Here is a 21,109-nt window from a genome sequence, read left to right as displayed (position 1 = left end):
AATCGAACTGAGAGAACTGAACAAACCGCCCCTGGGTCCCATGAGGGAAAAAAATCCCGGAGCCGCAGAGAGGGGAAGAGGCAGAAACCGCAGGACCTTCCAGGTCGCCCCCTTGCTCCCCGCACCCCCGGGCCACCAGCTCGCCCTTGTCCAGTCTCACTAATCCCTCCTGATCGCGACACCCCCCAGAGGGAGAAACGGGTGTTTCCAACCCCTTTCATGGGGGAAAGGAGGCCGAGGGGAGCCCAAGAGCAGCAAACGCAGCAAGATCTGCACCCGGAGCCCCAGGAACAGCCCCAGAGGCCCACACTGCACCCTACAAAAGAACAGAAACAGGACCAGGAACAGCAGAAATCTCCCTGCAATCATCTTTCCTTTAGTCAAGGCTGATTTCCTCTTTGGCAACCAGAAATTCACCTCCCGCCCCAGATAACCTAATATAATCTATCTATATATAAATATATAATATATAATGTTCTTAAATTATTCCTGATTTTTTTAACCAAGCTGCCAAGAAAAGAACGTATTCTCCCCTTAATCCTATTCTAATTTTTATGTGAATCTAAACTGCTGAGGAAGACCATATGTGATTGTTAAATTTTATATATATATATTTTTACTCCGCACAATGCTTATTCTTCTATATCCATAGATGCTTGAGAAGCTGTGTTTCTGTCATTCATGTACATTTTCCTTTGGAAAAAGAAAGCGCCTATTTTACTAACCAAAGACTTGATTTTTACCTTTTCCTTTTTTATTCCCTCCTAGAAATAAGCCCAATTGGATTCATATCAATATTTTAAGAGTTTTTTTTTAAGGTTCTTTTCCATTCAGAGAGACCAGAATTCCAAATCAGAGATACATAGGGTGATAAGCTGTGATCGTTGAGTTAGCTATAAATAAGATACTTCAAGCAAACAAATTTGAGATACAGGGGAGGAAAGCCCTGAGACATTAGGTTGTTTTGCTTTGTTTTTTTTTTATTGTGATATTCTGATCCTAAAAATAATAAATGGGGGATTACGGGTTTGGAGTGCTAGTGCAAAGCAATACTGGGAATAAATCTGCTTTTCCAGTCCGATTCCATCCACATCTGCAGCCTCCACACCATCACCAAAATGCCACCCCCAACCCTGCTGCTTTTATAAATAATAACACAGCTGCCAACGGCAGCAGTGCTGGGTCAGCTTGGCTCTTTCCTGCTCCGGCTACCCATAACATTCAGGATGAGATCTTGGGGTCAGAAAAAGCAAAAAGTCAACAGCAGGAACAACAAGACCCTTTAGAAAAGCAACAACTGTCCCCGAGTCCAGGGCAGGAAGCTGGAATACTGCCTGAAACTGAAAAGGCAAAAGCCGAAGAAAATCCAGGGGACAATTCTTCAGAGAACAGCAACGGAAAAGAAAAGATACGCATTGAATCACCAGTGTTGACAGGATTCGATTACCAAGAAGCCACAGGCCTCGGGACTTCCACCCAACCCTTGACATCCAGTGCATCATCCCTTACTGGTTTCAGTAACTGGTCAGCAGCGATAGCGCCTTCTTCCTCCACGATAATCAATGAAGATGCAAGTTTCTTTCACCAGGGAGGGGTCCCTGGCGCTTCAGCTAATAATGGTGCTCTCTTGTTTCAAAATTTCCCCCATCATGTCAGCCCTGGCTTTGGTGGTAGCTTCTCCCCTCAGATCGGGCCTCTCTCCCAGCACCATCCTCATCACCCCCATTTCCAGCACCATCACAGCCAGCATCAGCAGCAGAGGAGGTCTCCTGCCAGTCCCCACCCCCCACCTTTCACACATAGAAATGCTGCTTTTAACCAGCTGCCTCATTTGGCGAATAATCTTAACAAACCTCCTTCTCCATGGAGTAGCTACCAGAGTCCCTCTCCAACCCCCTCTTCTTCCTGGAGCCCGGGAGGTGGCGGCTATGGTGGCTGGGGAGCTTCTCAAGGCCGAGATCACCGCAGAGGGCTGAACGGTGGAATAACACCCCTGAACTCCATCTCACCTTTGAAGAAAAATTTTGCAAGCAATCATATTCAGCTCCAGAAGTATGCTCGCCCTAGCTCAGCCTTTGCTCCAAAATCCTGGATGGAAGATAGCTTGAACAGAGCTGACAACATTTTTCCTTTTCCGGTAAGATGTTGTTCCATTAATAGATTAAGATGAATAAGGAAGTAGTGTGGTGGAGTATCTGTGGAATGAAAGAATCAGAATTGTTGCTCACATTAGGGACCTTAGGAAATGAATCGGTTACCAGTCTTTATTTTAGCAAACCAGTGTGATCGGAAGAAAACAGTTAACTGTTTCTTGGGCCTTAATTTTTCCATTTATAATTACAGAAACAGGATAGTTAGTGTTCTAATTAATTATTATACCTTTCTTGTTTAATGAGAATTTTCTTCAGTTGCTTGAGGAAGAACGGTAAAACAGTAATGTGTAGCAGAAATGTATTTCATTATGGAAACTAATGAATGTTTTCTGCCTATCTGAAGGAACTAAAAATGACCTTTTTTTGACATTGTAAGGTAGGGAGTCACTGAAAGGAACTCAGAGTTCCAGATTTCCTCCTAGTTATATTTAGATGTGGACTTTGCAGTCTGAACTGATCAATTCAGCAATTCCTCTTAGACCTCTCTGCAAATTCTGACCTTTCTTGTGTCAGTAAAGATTACTAGTTAGGGAGAAATGATGCAGATAGTTTCTTTGTCATGCTTCAGGTTTATTTATCTGTCTGTCTATTTTGCAGTGCTGGGTATACTCATTTCTTTTTGAATACCATGAAGATGTTGATTTCAGAATGCCTGTTTTGTTTTTGGGGGTTTAATGTTTATTTTGTTTTTTGGTATGTGATGCCTTTCACCTACTTGTTTATTTTCCAGTGTTAACACTTGGGGTGTAGATAATTAGACCATTCCTAAAAATAGGTCTAGGCAAAGATCGCTTGTCTTTGTGGCTACTAGTATATCCCTTTTCTGGTAGGAATCATATTGTTTTTGAACGAATGAGCAGCCAGTTTGTCTTGCAGAAACAAGGTAAAGAGAATTTCATGTCTTAGCTCAGGATCACTTGCCACACTCAATTTATGAACTGTATGTAGAGTGATCCTTTCTACATCCTTAGAAAATTTATAGAAAGTAGTAAGGTCCATCGAGCCCGTCCTCATATCAACTGTGAAAGGTAAGTTCTATCATTATCCCATTTACAGATAAGGGAAGTAAACACGGGCTTAAAGCCATGTGTGCATGAATGTGTCACCACATGTGTTTCAGCAAAAGGTTTTTTTTAGATACACTTCTGCAGGGACTAAAGCATATTATAAAACAGTTGTAGTGTTCCTATTTAAGGGAAGTGAAAGTTTGCTAGAGAGAGCCCTGTGTCAGTTCAAGGAGTTAAGTAAATATCTCTTCATTCCTTAAGGATACAGGTGTAAGGCATCTTAAAATATTTGGTCAAATTTAATTTTTAATTTTCTTAAAAAGACTTTAATTTTTGCCTGTCAAAAAATTGTTGGGATTTTGCTTTTAGAAAACATTATTTTTTGCTCAAGCCAAGTGCAGTTGTCATTTAGTGACAGGTAAATAGCAGTTCAGGACATTGACTTGGCTTTAAAAAGTTGTTGTTAATATTCATTAGAATATAAATATTACAGCAGTTTAATGCAAAGGTGACTTATGAACTATTTATGCATTACTGATTTTAAAAAACAAACCTTTTACTAGATTATGATTAGAATGGGAATTAAATATTCTTTTCTTTCTTACTAGCTACTTCTTATGCTAGGAAGTAAACTTATGTGATGTTATGATCATTCCCTTGTTCTGAGCATCTTAATTTATGATAAAGATTTGTTTGGGGAAAGTGAGAGGTGCAGGAAATGAAATATCTATATATGTGTGTCATGTCTTCTCCCCATGACACTGATGGTATGTGGAATCCTTTTGATCAGTTTTGTTTGTTATTAAACTATTTATTAAATAATAGAGTAAGATTTATACTAAAAGTGATTGTTAGAAATTAGATCTTTCATAGGGTTGGGGATGTCACTCAGTAATAATAGAGCATTTGTCTGGCCTGCAGAAGGCTTTGGATTTCATCTCCAGCACTGAAAAACAATGACTTTGCTCTTGTCTTTTCTTGTCTATTATGCTGAGGATAGAAAAAGGGTGCTCGGTAAACCCAGCTCAAATACAGAAGAGTTGGGTGTGATAGCGCATGCCTTTAATCCTAGCACTTGGGAGGCAGCTGGGTCTCTGAGAGTTCAAGGCCGGCCTGGTCTACACAGCAAGTTTTAGTCTAGTCAGACTACCCAGGGATACCCCGTCTCAAAAAACAAATATTTTTTTTCAAATATGAAAAGATTAGAGAGTACATCTTCTTCTCCCCATTTCTATCATTTTTTTTAGTGGGTTTACTATGAGGTTATAATATTCGTATGCAATCAGGATAGTATGGAATACTAAAAAGAAATTACCTGAAATATTTCTAATATTGAGCAACAGTTAACTAGCTTGAAATGAACCAGAATACTTTTTACATTCAATTACTGCAGGTATGTTTATGTTCTGACTATATGCAGGGTTTTTAAATTAATAACATTTAAAAATTAAAATTATTTTCTTTATGTTTGTGTGTGATGTGTGTGCACACATGTGTACATACGAGGGTCAGAAGATAACGTACACCAGGTACCTTCACCACGTAGATCCAGGCATCAGACTCAGGTGGTGGTTTTACCCAGTGTGCCATCTTGCCTGACCCCACCCCCGACCCTGCTTTTTTTTTTTTTTTTTTTTTTTTTTGTCCATTTTCAACCTTCTGGTTTTTCCACGTTTATGAAACCTAATGAGACATTCCAATAGCCTTGTAACTGATCCATGAAGGAGGTATATTTTGAGAAAATTTTGGTTAAAAGTTGCTTCTGACTTTTTATTTAGTCTAAAGCTTGAAGGTATAAATTGGGAAGGCATGACTTAAATCCTGTTTTCAGACACATTAAATTAATATGCATTTAATAATATATAAGATGCCTTTATATTCTAAGTGCTTTATATGTATTAATTTACTCAGCAATCCTATGAGGTGGAAATCATTATATACATGCAAGATTTGGCTCTTAACCATTAGTTATACTATGGTGCTCTTCACAAAATCATAATATAAATGGGGGTGAGAGGAACTCTTCCCAGAGCAAGTAAGATGAAAGGAAAAAGGTAACTATATGTATGACCAAAAGCTGAGCGTAAGCCAGATGTAGTTTCTGCTACCCTGGAGACTGAGGCCATCCCCACCCCAGGGGGTGAAAGTCTAGACCTTATACCAGCCTGAGTAACTTAGTGAGGCTTTCCATTGAACAACAAAAGTTGGCTTGTGGCGTTTTACAAGTCTAAATGTTAAACTTCCTAAGTTAAGGTCAATAATTAACATTTTTTACATTTATTTATTTATTACACATATTTAGGTATATAATATTATAATAATACTTAAAATTATTTTTTACATGTATTTATTGTATTTATGTATACATGCATGTCCTCCATCTTTATTGGCAGAGAGAATTCAGTGTTTTACTTAGGGCTCCATTTGCTCTTGCCTTAGACACATCGCTTTGTTAAGTTTTCTAAATTACACAAGTAATTCTTATTACTATAATAACTTACCTGGTGTTGTCAACTTAGTATTCTTAAAGTTATGTCTCAAACTGTGTGCTTAGAAACAAAGTCACTGCAGTGCTTCAGGTCGACAAGTCTTGGTGAGTTATTAAAAAAATCATAACACACAGCCTCATTCCATTTTATTTTTCCTTAATGCGATTACAAGATAGTTGTTTTTGTTTTTGTTTTTGCATAGGAAATCTTTTGTTTGACTTAGAGAGAAACCAATTTTGTAATTGTGAAATATATGCTGGATGGTTCTAGCCATGGCAGAATTGAAATACTGGAAAACATTCTGGGAAAATCCTATGAAGTAGAGAACATCTTCTTTGCGGAGAGCTTCTAACTAGGTCCATTATTTCCTGATGGAGCTGAAACCTTTTTTTAACCCTTTCCCTTCTGTGTTTTCCTCATTTTTAAAAAAGAAATTTTTTACTTTTTATTTTTTTGTGGTCTAGGTGATTTGTCTGTATGTCTATGCACTTCGCAAGGCCTGCAAACCTGCAGAGGGCATTAGATCCCCCAGAACTGGAGTTACAGATGGTTCTGAGCTGTCGTATAGGTGCTGGGACCTGAGTCCAGGTCCTCTGCAAGAGCTCTTAAGCACCAAGCCTTCTCTCTAGCACCAGGGTAGAATTTTTAACCCTATTTTGTGTGTGTCTGTATGTTCCTGGAAGCCATGAAATATGATCAAAAACTGTTCTAAAATGTATCAGGAAACGTTTACTTTTTGCAAGCCTAGCAAATATGGACTTGCTGATTAAAACTAGGAAGGTAATGTTTGGTTGATCAGGGTAAGCTTGTGAGAAGAATCCTTGGTGGTTCTCCTGAGGAAGAAACCATTGAAAGTACTCTAAAATTAACGTAGGCTTCTGTTGGGATTTTACAGTCTAAATTCATTTTTCTTTCAACTTTTTCTGTCCTGGTAGAGTGAAAACAATCTTGAAAGCTCATGCTGTCACATTGTTTCCAACAAAGTGCTATATATACCTGGGCTTTTGGTCTGGTCACAGATAAGATAGGGTGAACAGCATTCTAAGCTTGAAGGTCACAAGCCCACACCCACTATGACTATTAATCTCTCTTAACTTTTTGTGACAAATACTCAATTTGTACATTTGAACTATCTAAAGATGTGTTGTAGAAATTAAATGAAAGTTTTTGGCTGATCTATTTAGGGAAGGATACATATTTTAAAATTTAATTTTAGTGTAGTTTTCATCACATTATTGAAAAGAGATTGAGTTACATTTTCTAATGTTAGACAATAACTGATAGATAAATAAAATTGTATATATTATGATTTAAGTCAGCTTCTGACTGTAAAATATGAATAACTACTGAGAAAGACTATTGATGTGAGGCCAAACTGTCACTGGACTGAGATACACTTAAATTTGATTCTGAACTCAAACTGAATGGCTTGGAGTAAGTCTCTTAAATTTTGGAAGCTGATAGCTTATTAAGGTAATAATGGTGAAGGATTGTTGTAAGGCACCGTGAATGTGTGGTCATGCTAAAGCGGAAAACATGTCTCTCAAACTTTGAGTAAAACTGTGAGGTGAAGATAATCTCTAATGTAGCTTAGGGTCTCTAACCAATTTGAAGCACTCAGTAGCGTGTACCTTGTTGTTCGTACTCTGCTTCTCAACGTGCACCTTTACAGTCAGCTATGCCTACAACCTGGGAGAGAGAAATCAGTTAACAGAGTTACAAATTTTTCTCAGAAAAGCAAGTTTTAGAATGAGTTTATATATACATAGAAACTTTGATTTAAAATTTCACTTTACTGATTGCCATTTGGTCACAGAGTATAAAATAATGTTCGCAGGCATACAAAGTCGCTTATTTAAGAATTTATTTCTAAATTCCCAAATATTACAAATTTCCAAATATTTTTTGGAAATTTTAGAAATTTCTATTTTAGTAATGGTCACATTTACATATTATTTTTGTTATACCTAAACTTGAATCTTTTAATTTGCCTTAAAGTTTAATCAATTAGCTCCTGGAATAAAATGGAATTAAACTATTAGGTTAGTTTATGATTCCTTATAATATTAAAAAATGCATGCTGAATATTACTCAAACATTAGAAAAGGTTAGAGAAATATTGTATATTATCAAATCATTTTTGTGAGAGTCTTGAACCTATTTCATAACATAGTTGCTCAATAAATTTATGCTAAAATGTTAAAGTAGAAAATAAAATTATAATAAAATAATATAAACACATTTTAATATTATATCTATAAATAAATATTAAAAGTCATACAATATCCAGTTTAAATCTATGATACCATTTCCAACTTCTTATGAAAAGTCACACATTTTCTAATAAATATATTGTTCTTTTAATATATAAATTTAATTTATGTATTCTTTACTATATATTATAGTATTTAAAGCAACACATAATAAAATTCATGTTCTTATTTTAGATAGGATGACCTGGGACTTGCTATATAGCCCAGGCTGGCCTTGAACCTGAAATCTCCTGTATGTGCCTCCCAATTTCTTAGATTATAATCCAACTCCGTGCAAACTTTTGGATAGCAGAAGTCTGGTCCTGCTTCATGTCAAAGAAAACCAGATCAACTATATAAACTTTGGTTAGCATTAATCAGCCTATATCATTCAGTATTTTGAAAGATTTTTGCATAGAGTTGTTTTATTAAAAGTTTTAGGCACCAGGTATGGTAAATGCCTGTCTCATGTTTATGGTCCGAATTATTAAACTTTAAAAATACATATAAAGTATGTTAGTACGTCCCAAATTGTACTGTACTAAAGCCAGACAAGTTTGATTTTGCTGAGTTTTTTTGATATACCCAGTCCTTTTTATACACCTAAAGTAAGGTAATCTTCTGGTATTCTGTATTTCAAAGCCATACTTGTCTTTAAAATGTCAGGTAACAGTTTAATAATAGTTTTTTCAGGAATCTTAGAAGGTTGTATCTACTTAATAGGTTCATGGTGCTAGTTAGTGAAATATATGCTGCCATTTTGTTATCTATGACCTCAAGAACATTTCTACCCTTAAAATAATCTTAGTTATAATAAATCATATCTGGCCTTAAATATGGCTTTACTATTTACTAGTCATATAATCCAGGACAAGCATGCTACTGTCCTGATTCTTCATTTGTTCATTTCTTTTCTCTGACCCTTTTGACAATAAAGTGAGATTATGTCTAATATTTGTCTTCCAGAAGATTCTGCTATTAAAAGTAGCCGTAGTCAGGGCTGGCAAGTGGGCTCAGCAGGTGAGAGGAGCTCTGGCCAAGACCGCTGCTGTGGGTTAGATGCTGAGACCCGGGAAGCAGCAGGAACAGCCAACTCCAAAAGCTGTCCTCTGATCTTCACACCCTACTAGATCGCATTTGTATGTGCATGTGCAGAACACGCGCACACACACGCACACACACACGCGCACACACACACACATGCACACACACACATACACACACAAATAGAATAAATCTTTAAAAATGTACTAATCCAAATGTTATTTATGAATAACAGTCTCTTTAAATGTCAAAAAGCAGCTGGTGAGGTGGCTCAGTAGGAACATGTATTAGCCACCAAACCTGGTGACCTGTGTTTGATCCATAGAACCTTCATGGGAGAAGGAGAAACTGACTCCTTCAATTTAATCTTCTGATCTCAGTGAGGGGGGTCCATGGCACTCATGCACCTGTACAAGTATGTATGTACACACACACACACACACACACACACACACACACACACACACACTAAAGAAAAAATGCCATTTAAATGTGGAAATCATTGTATTACTGCTGCATGATGATTAAACATAATTTTAAAGAATGAAGTATGATTTTAAACAAAATTGTTGCACATACACAATAGTGGAACTCAAGCTACATAATGTTTATTTTTCTGAACGCAAATAAATACAGTGTCTAACTGGTGACTTTATCCCCCTTTTTGATTTGGTTTTCTTCCCATGTGACTTTTGATATTTTATTATGGAAAGTTTTAAATATTGACTAGGCAAAATAGTGTCCTGAACTCCTACATACATGTCACATGACTCCTGGACAGTCTTTTCACCTACACTCAGAACTCTTCTCTGCCATATATCTTAAAGCAGTTCTAGACGTGGTTGGAGTTCACTGTGAAAGAACACACTTTCCAAGATACAAAGTCTTTGGGGATTTGCAAAGAGCATCTTCCAAGGGTCTTTTAAAGATATCGATGGCTCCCATTTCTGTCATGCCTGCTCAGCCTGTTTTCCTTACTCAGCCTAGTGTTATCCCACAAACACCAGTGGCCTCATCGCTTTCTGAGACCTCAAAACAAAGTAATAAAATAAGCTCGGCTAGAGCAGCAAATCAGCTACTGGTGACTGGAAAATCTCAGTACAGTATAATATTCTTCAATTGTGGCCTTCTAGTTCTAGGCTTCTGTGGAACCATAGGTATAATATCTGGGAAGAATTCAAAAGAACAGCTCAGGACTGTGCTTTGGGGATTGTTTTTCTGTTTTGTTTTTAAAAGGAATCCAGGGGTTTGAGATCTTTTGGAGGCCTGTGGAGTGCTTCAATCATATTCATTCACCTCTTTTTCAATATACAGGTTTTCACTTTTAATGGGTTGTAGTAGGAATATTTGTCTATGGCCAAAGAGGGCCTTCTCATGAAGAGTACCGTTTGAGAACTTCCTATTATGTTCTTGTGAATTGAGGAGTGTGTTCTGCCTAGGAGACTATGAATATGGGGCAGCCTTGTTAGAGGGTGAGCATTGAGTGCTTTTTGTCATCATTGTTAAGGGTCATAAAAAAGAAGGGATATCAAGGGTTGTAAAACATAAGTCTCAGCTTAGGCATAAAACTGTACATTTTGGGTTGTTGTCCCTCTGTTAACTGGGCCCTGGGCTGGCCAGGCAGACATGGAGAAGAGGAACTCTCCCAGCTCTTTAGGGTCTTTCATGTGTTGTTATGACCTGACTTAGTCTCTCAGGACAGCATTTTAGTTTTATTTACTTTCTTTAAAACAATGGCTTCTTGGGGTTGGGGATTTAGCTCAGTGGTAGAGCGCTTGCCTAGCAAGCGCAAGGCCCTGGGTTCGGTCCCCAGCTCCGAAAAAAAGAACCAAAAAAAAAACAAAAAACAAAAAAAAACAATGGCTTCTTGTGGTGAGTAGCTTGTTAAATAGGAAAACGTTGCCTGTGATCTTTTTGGATGTAGAGGTTTGGGTTTATTATGATAACCTATATGAAACTGGCCATAGTAAAGCAAGGGACAACTGGATTATTCAGATATGCCAGTGTCCTGTTTTCAAAATGTGACTTATATACCACAGAGAGAAGGCATGCAGGGATGTACTCTGAGTGTGCCTGCTACCTGGTGGCCATTGGGCCTTACTTTACATACCATGTCTCTTTTCTCACCAGTTTTCTGTTTGTGTGCATGCATATGCAGGTGCAGATGCTGGTGTGCACACATGCATAGATCAGAGGAGGATGTTGGGGAGACAAGACCTCTCACTGGACAGGAAGCCTCAACATTTTGGCTAGGATCTGGCTACTTCACAGTACTGAAGTTATAGGCACATGAAGTTGTGCCTATCTTTTTTTTTTTTAATTTTATTTATAGATCCTAGGTTTTTTTCATTTTTTCTTTTATTGAAAATATATCCTTTTCTCATACAATATGTCGATATAGTTTCCCCTTCCAGTTCCTCCTTTCCTTCCCATCCTTCTGAATCTACTCCTTTTTTTTTCCCCGTCTCATTAGAAAAGAAGAGATAAGCACCAGTTATGACCAAATAAGATGTAATAAGATAAAGGAAAAAAACATCATATCAAAATTGGACAAGGCAACCCAACAGAAGGAAAAGAGATCTAAAAGCGGTGTGCCTAGCTTTCCATGTGGATGCTTCGAGCTCAGGTTCCCACACCTACAGAGCAAGCACTCTTACCCCAGCCATCTTCTCAGTCCCTCATCACAATTTTACAGAGATATTTCTGAGTGTGTGTATGAAGAGTGTCAAGATTTCTTATCCATTAAGTAGAGATTTAAAATCAAGTCTTACAATGAGCTATTTTTTTCCAAGCAAGGTTAGAATGATTAAGTAGCCAAGAAGAAGGAAGTCCATTGAACTAATGGAATCTAAATTACCAGTTTTGTTTTTTAATTCAAATAAATGGCAACAAGTTTTTTAAAAAATCGCTTCAAAGATTTTTATAATATTCAAAATATGTAAATACATGTTGCATTTAGTGAAGGGAAAGTAGAAGGCATTTTTCTCAAAGGCTTTCTGAAGAGGTCTTCTGATTTATCATCTGGGAACCAAATGTTTGTGAACAGAGCAGATTGATTCAGCCACAGTGTAGAATTCCGTGAGGGATGTTTAGTGACCTAAGTAAGACTCGTCACCTCCGTAGAAGGTGTTATGATGAGGAAGTAGACTCCGAAGTGGAGTGCTGAAGAACTGGGAGGGCTGTTAATGTCTTCACTCTGCTCCTCTTCCCATTACACAATCGCTTCTTTTATGTCAACCCCTGACACTACCTGCGCCCAGGCCATGCAGACCCAACAAAGAATTGTATACCTTGTGGATGTCAGTAATGAACATTCTAGGTTATGGCATGACTTATTTAAATAGATTTTCTAAAACCAAGTCTTCTGAAGCTAGACTTCACACCACTTACAGTGTGACTTTAAGTTTCATAGTCCCCAAATGGGATAAGAAAAGGTAATGACTCCACCACGTGGCACCTGTAAGAAGCTAATATAGATAAATGATATGTAGCTTGTGTGAGAAACGCAGCTCAGAGCCAGGAGGAACAAGGCAGCCTCTTGCTTTACTGGTTGCAGTAGTGTACCTGTGCTGTGGGAAGATTATAGTCCTGTCCAGGGAGATAAGCAGCAGCCTGTCTGTCTGATGCAGCCTGACAGTGTTGAGGGACTCTAGGGAAAGAAGTACTCTGTGCTGGGGTGAGAGGCCATTTGGAAGCAGAGTCCTGAAGGCTAACTATACAGTCACCTCTTTGTGATTTGTGTACATAAATAGCATTTCATCCAAGACGAATATTTATATTTTGGAAAATCTTGGATTAAAACTCCCATAGTTAGCTTTGATTAACTATGAGCTCTCCCAGAGCTTTTCAAGCTTCCTATTTGTTTTGGCAGCTGACACACTGGCATAGACTTTCCTTTTGAACCAAAATATTTTCCTTTCCCTTCTTCACCAGGGAAAATTTAAGCCAGAAAGAGAAACTTCCACAGCCTGATTTGGAAGAGCAGGCTGAAAGTGATCATCAGAAGGGAAGGAAGAAAGTAGGGAGTTGAATTTTGACTTGGATTCTTAACTAACCTGGTTACATTCAAGTAACTATATTGTGTGTATCATCCCAGTCTGATAGCACCCAGCTACAGAGATGAATGTTTGAAAAGGAGCCAATAAAGAGTGGTGGTGGTGGTTAGCATGGGATATATTTAATGAGAAGACTTAGTCTGAAGACAGAATCTCTGAACACAGAACAGCATCCAGTACAAAATACATAACGTGGTGGTCTGGTTTCTTACCAAGTGAACATGAATATCCCTTTAAATAAGAGTGAAACCGGAGAAAAATATGCCTTGAGGGTCTCTAATCCTAGGAGTTGATAGAAGAAATAATTTCCCTCTATAACTGATTTTCAAGGAAATCCATAACATTTAACAGATGGCAGGTACTGATATTTTACACAAAGACTCATACTTGGTGTATGACAGGATCACATTTGGTGAACAGTGTGAACGAGGATACAGCTCCTTAATGGTCAGCCATGAATCTTAACTAGAGGAATGAGCATGTGCGTCAACTGACTTTTTAAATGGAGATGGCTCATAGGGCATTTGATCGACAGTTTTGAGAGGAGACACATTAATAAATGTCTACAGGCAGTTATGCTATGTTGTTAGATAAAAAAAGAATGACGGGCCTAAGATAACTGATCATAGGTGTCAGGGGTAATAGTGATGGTGTAGATGCCAGCTTTGTGTTTTGTTTGCTCTTGATGGTGTACTACCTGTTTTCTTCAAGAGCAGCTCCCCATTTGTTGAAGTTGAGCTTGATTTGTATTTTTTGAAGGTATATGCTATAGAGTTTGGAGAACAAAGCTCCTCTCTTTATAAGGAAATTTAAAATATTTCTTTTAGCTTACTTAAGATGCAGAATAATAAGATGCAAACCACACCCCCCAAATAGCTAAAGAAAATAATCTGTTGATGGGATATTTAATTAGTAGATTTTAGTGTGTTGTCCCTAGTCTCAGATGGAGACTTGTCAGAGGTATGGATTCTTACACTCTTGTTCAGGTGACTCAGTTCTGTTCTTAAAGAACAGGCCATGCTGAGCCCTCAAATGTAAACATGGCTGGCTGGGCGTGGTGGTGTGCACCGTGAATCCCAGCACTCGGCGCAGGGGGCAGAGACAGGAGCTCTATGAGTTTGAAGCCAGCCTTGTCTACATAGAGAGCCCTAGGCCATAAGGTTGCATAGTGAGACCCTGTCTCAAAACACAAGCTACAACAAAGCGAAGTCAGAACATTGCAATTAAGATGTTTGTGGGGCCTTGAAATTATAGGTGTTCTTTCATATTTATGGATAGTTATTAGGTTCGTAGGTCTTAAAGCTACAGGCCTAGGTTCAAATTCTGTTGTACTACGTGCCTGACATAAAAAAGTCATTCTGTCACTGTAAGCTTGTTTTTTCATCTGTGAAAGGAGATAATTGAATATGGGATTATATAAGACTTGTGTGAGGGATAAGTGAGAGTATGCATCTGATATTTGAAATGAGCTGCCAACACTATTGCTATTAGAACCAGTTCTGATAATTTGGTTTGCAGTTGATAACCTGTCAATGCGTTTGTCATGGATATAATGTGTATTCCTTACCTAAATGTCATCCCAGTGGGCGACAGGACAGGGCTTTGTGTTCTCATGTGCTTTTCAGAGTCTGTTGCATCCTCGTCACCATTACACGTCTTGTTCATTTGTTGCTGCTGCTGTTGAGCATTATTAGAGTACTTACTGTTTTCCAGACCTTTGCCATATGGATGCCCTCAAAGTCCTTTAAACAGGCCTCCCCCTTACTCGGTAAATAAGTCTCAGTGGTCCTGTGATGTCTACAGTAGTGCCACTGGCTTTGGAATGAGGTGTCAATCATAGCTGTGCTGCTGAACTCAGCAGAGATTTGCCTATGTAGAAAATTGTATATATTTTCATTAGTCTTAGCTTGTATTATTAAAAGGGAATAACAGACTCTAATTTAGGAAGTCTGAGGCATATAATTAAGACAGTGCTGGTACTCTACACAGACTGATTGTGGGTACTTAGTTGGTGCTCAGTACAGAGAGGTTCAACTTTTCTCCCAAGGGAGCCTGGCAAAGGTAGTTTGAAAAAAAAATACTTTTGATTGTGGAGTTGATTGTGGAGAGAGTGTTGTTTAATTTCTTTTTCTTTTTCTTTTTTTCGGAGCTGGGGACTGAACCTAGGGCCTTGCGTTTGCTAGGCAAGCGCTCTACCACTGAGCTAAACCCCCAACCCCGTGTTTAATTTTTACAAAATATTTTATTTTTTCCTCAAATCAAATGGTAATTTTTTAAAAAAGCTTGTTGTTATTTTGCTTTTTGTTTGCATAATGGGCTGCTTAGCCCTGTTAAAGAGCACTGGGTCTATAGTTCTATGCTAATTTTTTTCTTTTTCTTTTTTTTTTTAACCCCAAAGAAGGCCTCAGGTTCAATCTCTAGTGTCTGAGAAAGGAAACATTCACCTTCTTACTCTCAGTGACCTCTACCTTTTGTAGACTAAAAAGGAACTTTGAGTAGTGATTTAAATCCAGATCTTTGGTTTTTGACATAGTTGTCAAAACTGATAAAATATACATCCTTCAAGAGCTCAGACAATTACAATATTGACAAACCAAAAGAAAACTGGCTGAGGATATAGCTCCTTACCAGAACACTTGCCTAGCACATGGAAAGCCCTGGATTCTATTGTCAGATCTGCAGACACAAACAATTGAAAAGCATTTTGTCCTAGGAAAAGATAGTAGACATCTAATGAAATTCCTTCCTTTTCTAGACTAGGAAGGCCTTCTGCAGGACAGCAGCATCCTGCAGAAGTTGAGGCCTCCTGGTGTCTAATACTCATTGCATTGACTTAGGTTGGGGTTCGTGTTTTCCTCATTGGTTCAAGGACAAGTAAGAAGAGATGTCACTTGATAAATTTTCTATTTTACAGATACTCTCTGGGAAATAGATCCTAGAAACAAATCAGCAATTATATATGGTCCATTTTGTAGTTTAAAGAGGCAAAAGGGGAAAAAAATTGGAAATCAAACCCTCCTTGATAAACCCAACTTTGAGTAGGAAAAGTGACATTGTTCTGTTTCTGTGTGCTGGCCTTACTATTGTATCTCTATCATTCTACCTACTTTCTATTAGCACAAGACAGGATTGTTAAAAATAGAAAAGATCACCCAAGGAGAAAATTAAGAATGATAAATTTTGAATCCCCATTAATAAAAAGCTAACGACAAAATATGTGCCTTTTGACCCCTTGAATTACCAGAGCACTGAGGAAACAAACGTTCTATACATGAAGCCTATAGTAATTCTGATGGCGAGTATGTTTGGGTTGTGGGCAAAAATGCCCATTCCGTGAGGTTGGAAAGATGACAGGGCTTGTGCCACTGCTCTTAGACTTTGCGTTCATCAGTGATCTGTTGAGGCTCTCTCCTTCTAAACCATATAGAATCTGGGCATCTGCCTGAGCACACTGCACCTAAGTGTCAGTACCAATTGCTCCAAGTTTATGTATCGGCATTTACCTGTGAGCCTGTAATTAAATTACAAAGAATTGAAAGAAAAATAGTATGGATTTAAAAGGGATTGAGGTAGGATTTTAATCCAAAAAGTACTGGAATTTACATTTTTCATTTTAGATTCTAGTTTGGCATACTTTTTTGGTTAAAGTCAGTGATTATTAAATGTAGTAGAAGTCTATGTTCTGCATCCATGGGGCCTGAGTAGCCATGGAGTTTACTAAGTTTTTTACTTAGTAAAGTTTTAAGTAAGTTTACTAAGTCATTTACTAGTGTCCCATTAACAAACAGAAGCTTTCTTGACTTACTAGAAGTAGCTTTTATAAAAGAAGCCACACAAAACCACTGTTATATTTTGTATCAGCTGCTTCTCTTCATTTTTTGATTTGCAAAATGCAAATTCACAAGGCTGGTACTGCTTTAGTTCCATGGAAAAGAGTGAGTAAATTGTTTGCCCTGTTGTTCATTTTATCATATGGAAATGCACACCTGTAATGGGCAATGTGTAAGCAAACCTTAAGACAGGGAAACGGAGAATAAGTATTTCACATGCTTAAAGCTCACTTGAAGGCATTCACCCACATGTGGTTTTAGCAATCATTTTGAGCTCCTGCATCCAGTAGATGTGCTTAATGCATAGTGATACAGAGGGTTGGGCAGTGCTCCTTAACCTAGTTCATAGCATGGACACAAAGAAAATGATATTTCAACAAATGATATTTCATCACCATAGAGCTTCTGCCATTTCAGGCCCTTCTGGGTAGTCCTGTATGGCAAAGTGGTAGGACTGACTTAGCTCACCATCACCCATTTGAGGTCAGTGCTGTAGTGGGACATATGATGTTAGACGTTCTACTGGAAGCACTTAATGTAAAACAGCTCTGCCCTTAGGACTTGTCAGAGGATAGAGCAGGTACGTGCTTTGTACTGACTGTGGCTTTGGTAGATGACCCAGGTATAGGCACAGTTCATAGTCTTCTGGAAAGGAGAAAACTCCAACTGCTGTGGATGAAGGGAGTGTGAGTTGCTGTTAACTTCCAAACTTTGCCTTCTGCCTCAGATTCATTTCACTTCCAAAAGAAATTGCAGTAAGGGATTAGATGTTGTGTTGCACTTGAAGCCTTAAAAATAGAGCAGTCTCCCCTTTTAGACTTTCTGTACCTTAGAAAGTATAATTCTGGCTGTATGTCCTACTTCTGTGGGATCTAATTGGTGAAGGAAGCTGAAGAGTGAAAAATCTGGAAGAAAAAGGTGGACAAATCAGTTCTGGAGTGAGTGGCACCTCACCCCAACTCTTATCCTCATTCTCACCCCAAATCTCCCACTCCTAAAGGCAAACCTGCAACATCCTCTCTGCTAATAATTGAATTCGATCCAGATATAACTATACCTGGAGTCCCTAAACTGCAGAGTGTCAGAAAAGCATTTGTTCAGTGACATTGCTGAGTATCTATATGGGGGAACAGGATAAGGAGGAGTGTTCCTATCTCAGGGAAGTATGGTGCAAAGTATCACAGAAGAAGAGGGGGAATGCCAGGTTAATCAGAAATCATCTTGAGTGATAGGCCCTGCTAGCCTAGAAGTTAGAATCAAAGTGTAAAAAAAAAAAAAAAGTGATGTCCCAGCAAGTAAAAATAAAATCAAGAGCAAGGCAGAGCAGTCTAAGGCACCGAGTTAAATGATTTGGTGGGGCAGAGGGAGTGTGTTGGTTGGTTGGTTTTGTTTTTGTTTTTAAACAAGCTGAAACTCCGAGTTAATAAGTAACGTGGAGCTAGTGGATTCTTAGCATTCATAAGGCCTGCATTTCTACCAAGAAGAAAACACAGAGTAACTGCAGAGAGGTTGCAGGGTCAGGGGAAGTCCTCCTGAGATCCAGCGGGTTTGGGCTCTGCGTCAGATGTCCACTTTATCACCTCCTTTCAGGGTTAAAACTTTCCCATGCACTTTAACTTCTCAAGCTGACCTTCAGTTTTAGTCATTGCTACATAATTCCCTTCATCTGAGGAATACCAGAACAGTAGAGTGGTTGTAACTCTTCTTATTTCTTACTCTGGAAGTAGACTTTATTAAGGTGGGGTAGGCTCCACACTCTTTCTCTGTTTAACTTCAATAGCAGCAAAGTCTAGCTCAGCTTGGCAAGTAAATAGGTATTGAGGGGGATTTGGGTTTTCTTGTCCAGATACCCAGTCTGATCATTGTCCATCCAAAATAAGGCTAGGTTTTTAAAGAGTAAATGCCTTTTTATGTTGGAGAGAGTAGATAGACAAGCTTCATTCTTAAAGCCAGCTCTGTCAAAGTGAGGAAAAGTGTCTAGTGTCATTATTCTATCATATCCATGGAGAGGGGACGTTTTTATATGTACACATATTCATGGTATAATATATGTTCTGGTTATGGTAGGAGTGTTTGTGTCTGTGTGTCCATCAGGTTTCTCCCCAGCCCACCCCACCCATCTCTTTTCAGCTTCATTTTTGAGATAGGGTCTTTCACTGAATCTGAGGTTCACTTTGCTGGCTGAATCTAAGACTTATTCAGTTGGCTGCATATTGTGTTTCAGGAATCTGCCAAATTGATAGAGAACTACTGGAGCAGTTCTGAAAGGTTTACCCTATTAATCTAGTCTTAATTGGAGGAAAAGATTAGCTTTCTTTTACATTCGTTAAGGTTCTTAAGGTGAAGGCTCGTTTTAATGGTTTAGGCTTTATTAATAAAAGTGATGCTTTTGTTGAATTCTTGTCAGAAGTAAAATCAGTCCCTAATAAGCTCTGTGTGTTTTTGTGGGTCTTGATGTTTTGGAAGTGCTAGAATATGTCCTGCTAAATGCAACTTCCTCTTGGGTAGGTAAATGGAGGGAGGGGTTACTTGAACTGAGCCTCAGCACATACTAGTGCTTGCTGCTGTGTTTCTCCAAAGCTTGAAATATTATTTTAAAGTGGTCTGTGACTGCTTTTGTTTACAGGATCGCCCCAGGACATTTGACATGCACTCATTGGAGAGCTCACTCATTGACATAATGAGAGCTGAAAATGATTCCATTAAAGGTAAGTTAAGAAACAACGATTCTATTTTAGTAATAGCTAAAAGTATATTATCTACTTATTCTGATAAGCAATATCATTACTCTGAAGTCATTGTGTCTAGTAAGTTGTATCAATTCTACACATAAACTTTTTGTTAAAAAGTCATATTTATTTGATGACCATCTGCAGTAGAATCCATTATGATACCAACTAAGAGTACTGAATGAGTCCTTATTGCTAAGAGTGGGCAGTTAACTCAAAGATCATACACATCACGGTTGTGTCACAGACAAAAACCTCAGAACCCCTGAAGTTCTAAAATGTGACAGTAACTACATAGCCAGGGATAATTCACATGTTGGTGACTTTTTGGCCTAGTTTTACAACTTAAAAAATGTCCCACAATTTCTGATTAAAATCTTTTATAGTTAATTTTTTTCTATATATGATGATTTAAAAAATACTATTCTGCTTGGATTCTGGTAACAAGGTTGTTAGTGACTAGCTATGTTACAGTTTTTAAAAAGCCACATAGTCTCACTAGGCCTTTTCTTCTTGCTAAGAGACTCACAGTCACCTGGAGCCTTAAAAGTTAAATAAACAAGCATGGACCCTACATCATACATGGAATATGGATTTATCATGCTCTCTTTTAATGTCTCAGATCATGCTACCATGTAGCCAGCTTGATAATTGTCAGAGTAGGCCTTCTCCAGACTCCTAATGAAAACTATACAACAGGAAACTTTTTTCCTTGTAAGAATCTCAGTTTACTAGGAAGCGCTGGATGAAGAACTTTGCACTGAGGCAGGGTAGCCTGTTGCAGTGCTGACTAACCTAGCCCGTTTTCCCAGAGGTTAGTTAGCACGTCGTACCACTGACAGTAAAACCTTTAAGAATAAACTTATTTTTCCTTTAGAACAACTTGGGGTTTTGATTTGTAAAATATGGTCATATCCTCCCAGCCCCAGCACATACATTTCCCTGTTCAACTACTTCTATCCCCCATAAGGAATCTTTGTGTGCCCTGCAGATATGAGAAATATGTGTGTATTCGTCCATTTCATGAGCTCACTTAGAAGTAAGGACATTGTCAAGTTGTTTAGGAGTATTTCAAAGGTTCTTACTGAATGCCTTGTATGATTCTGGGTGCATGTTCCAAGGTTATGTTCCATACATGAAGAGAAAAGCTCTGTCAGAGTTTGATAGATTTAGTATGACTCTAACTCAGCCTTTTCCACTCTCTTTTTTCATAAAAATGAGGAAAGTCTAAGGTCATCATTAGCACCAGAAAATTGTACTTTTTCAAAGTAGCTCAAAGAGAAACAACTGTTGATTTCCTACGTTTCCACTCTATAAGAGATTATCAGTTTGGGAACAGAGTATAAGTGTATAGGAGGGTTTCTCTGTAGTACTTGTAACTTGTGAGTCTGTAATTACTGTAAAAATTATTTACAGGAAGGTTTGTAAAGAACACTTTTAAAAATTGTTTGCTAGATTCTTATAGCAGGATTTTGAGAACCTCCCTTGCACTAGATGGTGGGGAAAGTCAGTAGAACAGCAATAGGTACAATTTATTATGTTGTGTTTCT

At 38.2% G+C, this 21,109-nt stretch overlaps 1 protein-coding gene across 4 annotated transcripts in view; it reads left to right on the top strand.

Moving 5' to 3' along the window:
* Positions 1-352: 352 nt before the first annotated feature.
* Positions 353-21,109, top strand: part of Cpeb4 (cytoplasmic polyadenylation element binding protein 4) — a 61,978-nt gene continuing 41,221 nt past the window's right edge. For 3 of the 4 annotated variants that reach the window (XM_006245980.4, XM_006245979.4, XM_006245978.4), the window contains exons 1-2: positions 353-2,137; positions 19,457-19,538. In XM_006245980.4, coding sequence (XP_006246042.1) covers positions 1,013-2,137; positions 19,457-19,538 — 1,207 coding nt within the window. In that variant the 5' untranslated portion in view covers positions 353-1,012. The remainder of the gene's footprint in view (positions 2,138-19,456; positions 19,539-21,109) is intronic. The other variant, NM_001106992.1, reaches the window with a different exon arrangement.

Source organism: Rattus norvegicus, chromosome 10, assembly GCF_036323735.1.
Source record: "Rattus norvegicus strain BN/NHsdMcwi chromosome 10, GRCr8, whole genome shotgun sequence".
Lineage (NCBI taxonomy): Eukaryota > Metazoa > Chordata > Mammalia > Rodentia > Muridae > Rattus > Rattus norvegicus.
Note: the sequence above shows the minus strand (reverse complement) of the source record. Positions and strands in the feature narration are given on the sequence as shown.